Source organism: Notamacropus eugenii, chromosome 5, assembly GCF_028372415.1.
Source record: "Notamacropus eugenii isolate mMacEug1 chromosome 5, mMacEug1.pri_v2, whole genome shotgun sequence".
NCBI classification, from domain to species: domain Eukaryota; kingdom Metazoa; phylum Chordata; class Mammalia; order Diprotodontia; family Macropodidae; genus Notamacropus; species Notamacropus eugenii.
This window is the reverse complement of record NC_092876.1, coordinates 14,158,266-14,170,089: the sequence shown is the minus strand read 5'-3', so window position 1 is coordinate 14,170,089 and position 11,824 is coordinate 14,158,266. Positions and strand designations below refer to the sequence as shown.

Here is an 11,824-nt window from a genome sequence, read left to right as displayed (position 1 = left end):
GAGGAAAATTTCCAAAAAGTATTGCTGAAAAAGGCCTCATTTCTCAAATATATAGATAACAGAGTCAAATTTATAAAAATTAAAGTCATCCACCAACTGGTAAATCACCGAAGAATATAAACAACCAATTTTCAGACGAAGAAACCAAATTTCTCCATGGTCACATGAAAAAAATATTCTAAATCATTCTGGGTAAGAGAAATGTAAATTAAAAGAGCTGTGAGTTACCACCTTATATCAATCAGAATAGTTAATGTGACAAAAAAGGATATTGTTCGATTTTGGAGGGACATGTGAAAATAGGGACACTAAAGCACTGTTGGTGGAATTTTGAACTGAACCAAGAGTTATAGAGAGGAAATGGGAACTATGCCCAAAGGGCAATAAAACTGCCCACACTCTAATCTAACACTGCTTGGTCTACATTCCAACAACATCCAAAAAAGGGGAAAAGGACCTATCTATACAAAAAAAAGAAATTTGGAGCAGCTCTTTTTGTGGTGGGTAAGAATTAGAGATTAAAGGAATGTCCATCCTTTAGGGAATGGCTAAAGAAGGTGTAATATAAGATAATGATGGAATATTACTGTATCATAAAAAATGATGAACACAAAGATTTCTGAAATATGTGAAAAGATTTACACAAACAGGCATAATAAAGTGATCAGAACCAGGAGATCATTGCACACAGTAGTAGCTATATTCAATGAAGAAATGTCAGGGGCAAAGCCAAGTGAGCAGAGTACAAGAAATGGCCTGCTTCAGCTGTCCCCCCAAACCCCTCAAAAAATCTGGGTAATCAGAATGCAAGCTGGTCTGGTGTGGGGGGAGGTCGGGAGAAAATTTGAAATTCAAAATTATGTGTAACTGAATGTTGAAAATAAATAAATTTAATTAGAAGAAAAGAACTGCCACTGACTTAGCTATTCTCAGGAATAAAATGATCCAAGACAATTCCGAAGGTCTAATGATGAAGCATACTGTCTACCTCTAGAGAAAAAAACAGATATAGATTGAATACAGACTAAACTATGCTATTTTTCACTCTTTAATTTTTTCTTTTGTCTTTTTATACAAAATGGCAAATAGGGAAATGTTTTTTGCAGTTTATATGTATTAGCTATATCCTATTGCATACCCATCTCAGGGAGAAGGAAGGGGAAGGAGGTAGGCAGGGATAGAATTTTAAACAAAAATATAAAAAAATTGATGAAATCTATCTTTCCTGATTACCCAGACACTGGTGCCTTCCCTTTCGGACAAACATATGCATATATTTACACTCTATTCACCCTTATAAATTTATCGTGCATTGTCAAACACTACATATGTGTTGTCTCACCTGAGAAAATCGAACCACCTTGAGAAGCCTTTTATGTTTGAATCACCAAGGGTGAACTTAGAGCCTGGTCAATATTTGATGCTTATTAACTGTTTACGAGTGATGCTGCATCAGATAGGACCAGTGAACATCTGACCTGCCACCACACATGCATGAGTATCCCCCTTTTTCATCAACAGGGAATGAAAATTAAGTCCTCCTTATGTTTCACTGAAGGAAGGGATGACTTTCTCCTAACCAGTGCCTCCACTCAGGATCCAAAACTGTGGGCTGTTCAGGTCAAAACTGTTACTTTTCTCTCACGACTAATTGTTTCAGTTTCAGTGGCTCTTATTTTCCAGCCCATTCTCTTCTACTTTTCCTTTTCGCATTCTGGAAGCCCTATTCTATCATTAAAAAATTCATTGAAGACAGACCTGTGCCTGCTCTCCCCCAAAAGACCTATTATGCATAAATGGGTTTTACAAACATACATATATATGTATATATGTATATATATATATACGTATATATATATATATATATATATATATATATATATATATATATATATATATATACGTATATATATATATATGTATGTATGTATATATATGTATTTGTCCTTATCAGGATAGGCTAAGCTCCATGAATGCTGTTCAACTTTTTTTCTCTTTGTGTCCCCAGCACGTAGTACAACACAGGTCACATAGCAGAACACTAATAAATGACCACTGAGTATCAGCTGAGTCTGCTCTAGGTGGCAGGCTGCCTGCCTCATGGGGCTCTGATCCAGAAACTATTGAGTGATTATGGGCAAGACAACCCAGAACTGGCAGCTGTTGTCCTGAAGGACTTCTGAGAGGTGCTCATCAAGACTTCATTTTCAGGGTAGGTGTGATGCCTGACCAAACTCCCATTGGAGCAACCAATACCATGAGTACTCATTCCAGGGCTGAAAGGGTCTGCCACCATAGTGTCCTAGAGGAGAAGCAGTGGCACCAATTTAACCATCTGGAGGTCAGGAACAACAAATCTCTACAACATTTGGTGTCAGAATCAGGAGAATGCTTGATCTGAAGTCGGGAAAATCTCAGTTCAAAACCTACCTTAGCCATATTAGCTGTAGCAATCTAAACAATTAACTCATCCTCTGTTTACCTCACTTTTCTCATCTGAAAGAGGATGACAACATAGAACCTACTCCCTGCATTGTGGAGAGGATCAAATGAGAAAATATGTGTAAAATATTTTGCAAAGGTTAAAGTGCTACATAAATGATAGCTGTTGTCATTATTGGTGACCCAAGAGAGCAGAAAATGAGATGGACCCAACAGTCACATGACACATGGAACATCTGCCCTCTATCCAACTAAGCCAAGAGTCTGAGGCTGTCTTCTGGGGCTAAGATATTACACCATTCTGCCCAGTGTTTTCTTTTCTGTGTGAGGCCTTTTATGGAGGCCTTGTCATTATTAGGCAAGTCTCAATAATTTTGGTTCTGCTCCCATTCAGTTATATTCAGTACAAGATTGACCAGACCTTTGGTCCTTGCCTTAACTAACTGTAATACATGCTGATCCCCTCAGATCTATGTCTCAAAGAACCATAACCCCTCTTTCATCTCATAAGAGTGGAAATAGTGAGACATTGGTCTATGAGGAGCAAAGCAGCAGGGCAGGCTACCACATCCTGGGCTAGCCTCCAGTCCGCCTACCTTTCCTCTCTGCACAGTTGAGGTTGGGAAGCCTAGGAAAGAACAGGAGATTCACCATGGACCCCACAAGCACTTTCTTGGTTTATATAGGTGAGTCTCTAAGGTTAGGCTTTAGGAAAGGACCTAAGGAGGAGACAGAACCATTTGGGGAAGAACAGAACAGCCATGTGTGCTTGAAGGGCTCTTCTTTCCTATTCTGACCAAAACAGAATTAGAGAGTCAGGAACTTTGCGGAGAGGTGGGGATGGGTCAGTGTGGGCTGGAAGGGAGGCACCTCTGACCTGAGATTCTCTTACAGGGCTGTATCTGACCTGGGCAGTGAGGGCACAGATGGGTGAGTTCGACCCCCACAAGCCACTGTTCCCTTCCTCTTCTTCAGCCTGGTCAATTCAGAAATCCATTTCTAGAATAAGAAGGGAGGGAAATTAGGGACATTGTAGTGAATGAATGATGTGACTCAGGGAAGAGTTTCAGAATCTGGTGGTGAAGGAGACATGGGGCCAGAAGAATCTCTGGGAGTCAAATTCATTTCCTTCTCAGACCCAATTGCCAGGCCCACTCTCTGGGCGGTCCCGAGTCCTGTGGTCCCCAAGGGAGCAAACATGACCCTCAGGTGCCAAGGCCATCTGGAGAGTGACCGATTCCAGCTCTGGAAGGATGGAGAACTTAGAGATGACAGAAATGAATTCTGGCAGCAGGCAGATTTCATGCTCAAGGATGTGGATGTCCTCAGAGATGCAGGAAGCTACAGCTGTCGCACTGGGCAGGGTTCCCTGTGGACAGAATTCAGTGAAGCCCTCGCCCTCGTGGTGACAGGTGAGTGCAGTTCCACAAACACCCCTGGTGGGAAGGAGGCATGTCCTGAGAGCCCAGACCACTCTCTGGACAGTCACGTACAAGTGGGACAAAGCCTCAGCCTTTGCTACCTGCCTCCCCTTATCACCCCACCTTCCCTAGTCTCTGGGAAAGTCTGGCTACCCAGCTCACAATGGGTTCTTTAGTGTCAGGTCCTGGATTTGAACCCTTGGCTCCCAGCTCCACACCCAGGGATGTTTCCCCATCTGGTCAGTGTCACTTGGTGACCTGGCCCAGCTCTCTGGGCTACTCCTCTCTCCGAGGATATACAGCTACCTTTGGGAAGAGCACACAGCTTGACCTGAGCAGACTTTATCTAGAGCAACTTTCTGTCTCCTCTAAGGCCCTAAATGGCAAAATCCAGACTGTCCAGTTGTGTCTCCCGTTGATCCCACCTGCCCCCATTAAATCTTCATCAATCTGGACAGTTGACAATATCACTTCTCCATGACCCACCATTCTGCCTTTTCTCAAACATTTCCCCCTCCTGAGAAGCCCTTCCCAACTTCATCCATCAATTTCCTTTACATGCTTAAGGCCCAACTCAGATCCTGGCTGATCCAGGATACTGTTCCTGATTGTATCCAGTAGCAATATCCCGACCCTTGGCCTTCCCAGAGTGGTGTATACACTTCTCTAGTATGCCCACTCTAGCATCAAGGCCCTTCCCACTATGCCAGAATGCCATCCATCTGTCCTGTGTTAGCAGGCAGTGCAGTGAAAGCAAGGGACCTGAGAGCAGGGCTGCAGCAGGGGATACAAATGTCTGTCTCCCAGGTCCTAGCTGAGTGACTGTGGGCCAGTCCCCAAACTTCTTGTGGGCCTTGTTTCCCTCTTCCATAACCTGAAGCTCATGGACACAATTCTATAATGGGGCTTTTTGAGCTAAATCATGTGATCCCTGGGACAGTGATTTCCTGAAGGTAGAAGTGGTTGGTGCTTCCCTAAACCTGTGGGGTACTCCAATTACTTTGCAGGAGGTGACTCATAGGTGGGTAATCAGTGAGGGCAGGAGAAGTGAACAACAGCAAGTTCTACATAGAACTTCCCAGAGTGAGCACCCATCCTCCTCCGCCAGCCTCTGCCCACCCAAGGACACACATGGCTCAGCCAGCTCTGCTCTGAATTCACTGGGAGGGGGAGAGGAAGAGGGAGACAGGCCAGGGACCTTGTCTCCAGGCAGCAATGTGGGAAAATGTGTAGGACCCAGGACTGGGAATCTGAGCTTCCCTCTAACCCCACAGTCATGGGAGGACAGAACTTTGCAATCTTAAGAGCTTAAGAGAATTTGTCAGTGATGGGCAATCAAGATCTTGCCTTGGTCCAGCAGACCCAGATGGGAGGCAGCAAGTTGGGCATCTTGGAACAAGAGAGAAGAGGGGCAGGTAGGGGAGATAACCTCCTCTGCCAATATCTCTGTATATTCAGCCTTCCTGTGCCCAGAACCTTTCTCTGAAGATGGCCCAGGAGGTCAGTTACACTGCCAGGAGCAAGCCTACAGAACAGGACAAAGGAACTTTGGCAAGGGACCCTCAAGCCTGCCCTCCCCCTTCCCACCTCTGGCTCAGGGAATGATTTGAGGGGATCAAGAGGAGAGATCAGATTTTGAACTTCCTTCCTTCTTTCACAGGAGCCCTCCCAAAACCCTCTATTTCAGTCTTGCCTGGTGCCACAATATCCGCAGGGACAACAGTGACCATCCGGTGCCAAATGTCACCACAAACACCCACTCAGGACTATAATTTTGCCCTGCTGGAGGGAAAGAGCCTGGAGCTGTTGCAGAGACAGAGCCCTGGGGGGACCAGGGCTGATTTCCTACTTCTGTCTGTGAGACCTGAGGACACTGGGAACTACAGCTGCATTTACTATAAGAAGACAGTCCCGCACAGAGGGTCTCATCCCAGCCAGACTTTAGAACTGACTGTATTTGGTGACTGAAGATGGAATCCCCCAAATTCCAAAATTCATCCCCTACAAATGGGCCCACAGATTTATGGGGACAGCATAAAGTCCTGGGAATTATGAAGTGATGGTACAGGGGTAGGTTGGATAACACCCTGGGACCTCTCTTATTGTACATGGACTCAGCTTTGGGCCCCAGGATAGTGGGAGTGTTCCCAGCTCAAGGCAGGCCCCAGACAATAAAGTGAGAAAAGATGAAAAATTTCTCCTTCTTCTCTCACTAAAGGATTGGGGAAGGGGCAGTGACATCTAACTTTGACACTTGGTGTCTCTCTTTCCTGAAGGACAACTCCCCAGGCCCATATTGTGGGCCCAAACTAGTCTGATGATGGTCCCAGGAGCCAACATCACTCTCTGGTGCTCAAGGCCCAAGCTGTCTTTCCTTCAAGAGGTGATGTTCACTCTATGGAAGGCTGGGACCCAGGAACCTTTACAGCAGCAGACCTCTTCATATCTCTGGATTAGCTTCCTCCTCCCATCTCTGAGACCTGAGGATACTGGGAGCTACAGCTGTACTTACACATACCGAGCAACCTCTACTAGAAGATCAGAGCATAGTGAGGCCGTGGAGCTGGTTGTACCAGGTGAGGGTAGTGTGTGGGGCCCAGAACAATTCTGAGTGTGATCTATGTGCTCTTTGCCCAGTCAGGGACCTCACAGAGACAAAGCCTTTAGTCTACACAGTCAGGTCTGCCCTGAAGCCTGGCAGTACTCTGGGGACTTGGAAGACAAGAGGCATTTCTACAATGATGTAGACTCTTGAGAAGAAAGGTGATGGCGGTAAATAAGTTGTGGGTTAGAACAGGAGTCACAGATACACAGAGCTGAAATAAGCATTGGGGGTTCTTGAGGTTAAACACTCCCATTGCCAATGTGCAAAGCAGGCCCATAGAGAAAGGATTTGTCCAAGGTCACACAAGAAGTGACAGACAATGTAAATGAACCAGAATCCTCCCACTCCTGGATATGATTTAAGCCTTGGTTTTAGGACGAGCCTTGGGCCTATCTGTAATCCCCTATGTAAAAAGTGAGGGGTCATGACTTTACTCCCCCATAAGTCATCATATGCATGAAAACAGATTGGATGAGCTCCTTCAAACATTAACATTGCCTTAGTTTCCTATCTATCTACAGTTAGAAGTTTATGAGTGATCTTGTCAAATAGATGTGATAACTGAGGCTCATGGGCAACTAGGTAGCTCAGTGCGTAGAATGTCGGACTTGAATTTAGGAAGACATTGGTATCAGATATTAAGTAGCTTTGTGACCCTGAGAAAGTATCTTAACTCCTTTTGCTTCAGTTTCTTCATCTGTAAAATGAGATGAGAAAGGAAATGGCCTTCCACTCCACTATCTATGCCAAGAAAAGCTCAACTGGATTAATTAAGAGTCAGACATGATTGAAAGTACTCGAGAACCAAACTGAGACTCAGACAGGGCAAGTGAAGGGCCCATGGTCCCAAATGGCCTCAGAGGCAAAGCAAGGACTTGACCTAAGTGTCCTAACTACCAGTCCTGTGTTCTCCCTCTCACAGGATCTCTCCCCAAACCTTCCCTCTCAGCCCTTCCAGCCCTTGTGGTGGAACCTGGGACACATGTGACTCTCCAGTGCCGACAGCCCCTACACATATTTCTCCATGGTGTGACATTCAGTCTGATTAAAGTGGGGACCCCTCAGGCCTTGCAGAGCCAGAACCCAGTTGGGAACTCAGCTGTCTTTCCCCTCCTCTCTGTGAGGACCCAGGATGCTGGAAACTACAGCTGTGTCTATCATCAGAGGATGACTCCATACCATGTATCTGAATCCATTGAGGCCCTAGTGATCTGGGTGACAGGTGAGAGTGTGTTCAGATTCCTAAGGCATAAAGCAGAGGTTTCAGACTCAAGTGTGTTTGGCAGGCTAGAAATGCAGAGAATGCTTATTATTCTGGGCTCTTTTGAGCATTGTGAAGCAGAGGTTATGACAAGGGTTGGGTGTCCCTAAGGAAGAGGAGAGCAAAGGTGAAAGGATGGATCAGGTCAAGAACTGTTCGAAGCTCAAGGGACAATGATGGAAAGAAGAGATAACTGCCTGTATGGAGGTGGGCCCAGAGAACATGTAAGGTTTACCATGCATATCTCTCCAGGGAAGGAGATCTGGGGCAAGGAATGATCAAAAATTCAAAGGAAGTGAAAACTAATGGTCAGGGAGTTTTTCAGGGACTTCCCATCTCTTGTTTTCCCCATCCCCCACTGCCATTACACCGGTGCATGGCCCTTGAGCATCTTTGGCATCTTTTCATTTTTCCAGATGCACTCCCCAAGCCTTCCCTCTCAGCCTGGCCTCAGGTGGTATCAGGAGCCAACATGACCCTCCTGTGTCAGGGGCCTTCGTGGAGTAGAAGCTTTATTCTGTACAAGGAGGGAGATAAGAAAATCCTGGCCAGCATGAATAACACTCAAGATGGGACCAAGTTCTTCCTGACGCACATGACCACAAGACACTCTGGGAGTTACACCTGTAGCTATCAACTTCAAAACAATGGAAGTCTCTGGACACAACATAGTGACCCCCTGCAGCTCATAGTGACAGGTGAGCTGAAGAAGCCCCCAGGGCCCACTGGAGGTGCCAATGACCACTCCCATTCTCAGCCTCTACAAGGAAATGAAATAAATGACTTGGCTCAGGCCAAGAGACACGTTGTAAGAGACAACAGTAACCTTGACGTTTTCCTCAATTTTAGGCCCAGAGAGACCAAGGCTGTGAGCTGGGTCACAAGGTTCCCTTCCCATATGTCCTAGTGACCCTCATGTCACTATCCCACTTTCTGTGGCTTTCCAACCTAGTTCCAAGGAATATGCCCACTCTGAGCACCATTTGTGCCAAATGGGAGAATGCTGGTGTTGGACATCTCTAGAGGGAGATAAAGGAGAAAATATGGGGATATTTTCAGTGGGAAGGTGAGGGTCCCCTAAAGAGAGTGATTTATGAAGACTTTTTTCTCTCCACCATCTCAGGTACAGAGCCCAACAATACCCTCCTCATCACCTTCATCTGTGTTTCCTTCCTCCTCCTCCTCCTCTGCCTTGTCTTGCTGGCAATCCTCTGCCAAGGATCCATCCCTGTGGGTGAGAAAGTGTTGCATACCTCAGTGTCTTAAGCAATAGAAATGGGTAAGGAACCTTTATTTCCTCCTTTGAGACTTTCCTTAACCTTGTTTCTTCCCTTCTCATGTTTATCTCACCAGGATCTTTACAAGAAGAGAGTCCAAGGAGGTAAGGAGATTCAGGTCTCATCCCATAATCCCCTGTTGTTCTCTTGTCATGTATTCCTCCACCTTCTCCACTAAATTCCCCAGCATTTCTGGGGAGGAGAGGATGCTCACAGAACCTCCCAGGGTGAACTCCATCGTCCTGAACAATTTCTTTCCCTCTCTCCCTGTCCCAGGTGTCTTTGTTGCCCATTTCCGTCTTTGAGTACCTGCCTGCTCTCCCAACATGAGACCACCAGAGAGGAGGACTCACGTAAGACATCTGGGCAGGAATATAACATGATAATGGCTTAGGGGATGGAATTGTGGCAGGGAATTCTGGTCCTGGGAGCTGTGGGAATGATGGAAACTTCCCTCTACTTCAGATACAAGAGTGCCCAAGGAGAGACCGAGAGAACCATTGGTGAGTTAGCCTATTCTGTCCTCCACCTGAAGGAGCCTGTTTCATCCTTGACCCTAACTCTTCCTGATGGCCTCTTGTCTCAGAGTTGGATCACTTCTTACTCACTTACTTATTCCATTTCTTCTAATCATCCAATATGAGGCCTCTAGATTGGGGATTCCTTAGCATATTGGGGTAATTTATTAAATATTACAATCACTGTACTTCCATACCATTTATTTCCTTAGAAACTTGATGGAATTAGTTTTTACGCAATTAACGTAATGAGGCAGAGAATGCACCCATGATTTGACCAGACAGACTATCAAAGCATCACGACATACCATTAGATTAAGAACTTTTGCTCCAAAGTCACTTCGTGTTCCCTTAACCTGGTATTCCTCCTTCAGATCTCTGTGGCTGAAGACCTCCAGGGAACGACCTATGCTCAGCTGAATAATAGACCCTTGAATGAGACGAAATCCAATCTCATGAAGAAGTCCACAGAGCCCACCATCTATGCCACTGTGCCCAGGGATTGAGAGTATGGGCACCTTTCACAAAAGAAATTTTCTCCCATGCTCCCCTCCCCCCTTTATGCCTTCTTCCACCTCCTTTTTTCTCCCTCTCCTCAATTTCATATGTTTTCTAGTATATCTTCCCCAGATTTCCATCACTGAGGAGCCATGGTGCCAATTAAATCATTTCTAGATTTGTTCACAAGTGCATCCATCTACAATAATGAGCAGCATACATACACACAGAGTAGAAGGGGGACAATCATCTCAAAGGGTTAGTTACTAGCAGTTGAGGGGACCATAAAGGTCTTCTGGATTAGACTACATTGGAACTGAGATTTAAAGGAATCCAGGCAAAGTATGAAGCAGTTTAGAGGAAAGATAACATTCCAGGGATGGCAGACAGCCACCACAGAAGCATGAAGTCAGGAGACTATTATGTACAAAAACAAAAAACTTCAGCCATCATACCTAGTTCATAGAGTGGTGGGAAATGAAGTGTAAGAGGACTAGAAAAGGAGAAAGTCTCTTAGACCCACCTCCTCTCTGAAATCCTCTAGTCAGACTCATCCCATATATCCACTCTGGTGCGAAGACTGTGCTTTCCACCTCTATAATATCTTTTATTATACGTTCACTTACATAGTGATTACCCTGGATTATTGGAATTGCATGCTGATGGGTGTGTCTCTATCACTCCAGTCAATTGTCCACTCTGTCAGCAAACTGATGACACTAAAATGTAGTTCAGACTATGACGGCACCCTAGTCCATAAACTCCACTTTCCCCATAAACTCTAACATTAAATATGAACTTATCTGTATTTCAAAGCCCTTCATAACCTTCCCCATGATCTTTTAAGTCTTCTTCCACCTTATATCCTCTGACATTCTGTTGGTTTGGGTGCCCTTTGGATCCTAAACTGCTATTTTTCTGGTCCAGTGCCACCCCCTAAAGAACCATTACTACAGACTTTAGTACTTGAGAGAGCAATTAATATTACTTTTGTCTACTTACATGTGTTGAAAATCTACATGAAGACTCCCAAGTCAATCCATATCAGCTATGTTTATTCCGCAGTTATATGTACTTATTCTTGTTCCCTGGAGAATTTTCAATAATGAGAGCAGGGGCTGTTGTGTTTCGTGTTTTTGTATCTCAGTTACTAGACAAGTAACTGATAAGGACTAAACATTGAATAAATAAATGATAGATATTCCGTGTGTCTCATTATTTCACTTCTGAGAAGACCACAAGGTATTCAGGTTGCGATTTCCAAGATACTTAGGACTCACTGGCTACCTAGATAAGTCAGTCACCTGCCTATATACCAGTCACCTCCCAAACTAAAAGAAAAAAGAAACTTATATCATATAAATAAATTTAAAGAAAATAATCTATATGGTAATCATATTCACACATACACACATACAAACACACACAAACACACTCACACATATATATGTCCATCTATCTATCTGTCTATATGTATGTATATAGGTACTGGGAATATTTGTGAATATACGTTGTGTATGTGTGTATACATTGTGTCTATAACTTTTCAGTGAAGAATTGGATTTTCTAAAGGGAGGGAAATGATCATTGTTTGAGCGTCATACTCACTGTATTTTCTTCATGGAGGGAAAAACATACTCAGTTAAGTACAGAAATCTAACGACCTACTGGCAGTAGGAAAAGAAAGGGGAAAGAAAAGGGAGGGGTGATTAGAAGAGAGGGAAAAAGTAGTGAGGGAAAATGGAGGGGGGTTGAAGGAAGGGAGGGAAGACTGAAGGAAATGGTGGTCAAATGTGAAACTC

At 44.5% G+C, this 11,824-nt stretch overlaps 1 protein-coding gene across 5 annotated transcripts; it reads left to right on the top strand.

The window, feature by feature from the left end:
- The first annotated feature begins 2,864 nt into the window (after positions 1–2,864).
- On the top strand, positions 2,865–11,226 carry LOC140503491 (immunoglobulin superfamily member 1-like). Of its 5 annotated transcripts, none has more exons than XM_072607522.1 (12): positions 2,872–3,128; positions 3,337–3,372; positions 3,579–3,854; positions 5,524–5,823; positions 6,140–6,439; positions 7,391–7,690; positions 8,146–8,427; positions 8,853–8,963; positions 9,083–9,110; positions 9,283–9,359; positions 9,472–9,509; positions 9,899–11,226. In XM_072607522.1, exons 1-12 carry the CDS (start codon positions 3,095–3,097, stop codon positions 10,028–10,030), a joined length of 1,914 nt encoding a protein of 637 aa, XP_072463623.1. In that variant the 5' UTR covers positions 2,872–3,094; the 3' UTR covers positions 10,031–11,226. The 5 variants fall into 5 exon arrangements, with proteins under 5 accessions (XP_072463626.1, XP_072463624.1, XP_072463623.1 ...); XM_072607524.1 differs by having other exon boundaries at positions 2,879–3,128; positions 3,652–3,854; XM_072607521.1 differs by having other exon boundaries at positions 2,874–3,128; positions 3,337–3,854.
- Positions 11,227–11,824: the final 598 nt, after the last annotated feature.

Coding starts and splice junctions, on each gene's coding strand:
- LOC140503491 (XM_072607521.1), top strand. CDS start 3,482: ATGAATGATGTGACTCAGGGAAGAGTTTCAGAATCTGGTGGTGAAGGA. Junction 7,691..8,145: donor CCTAGTGATCTGGGTGACAG/GTGAGAGTGTGT, acceptor TCATTTTTCCAG/ATGCACTCCCCAAGCCTTCC. Junction 8,428..8,852: donor CCTGCAGCTCATAGTGACAG/GTGAGCTGAAGA, acceptor CCACCATCTCAG/GTACAGAGCCCAACAATACC.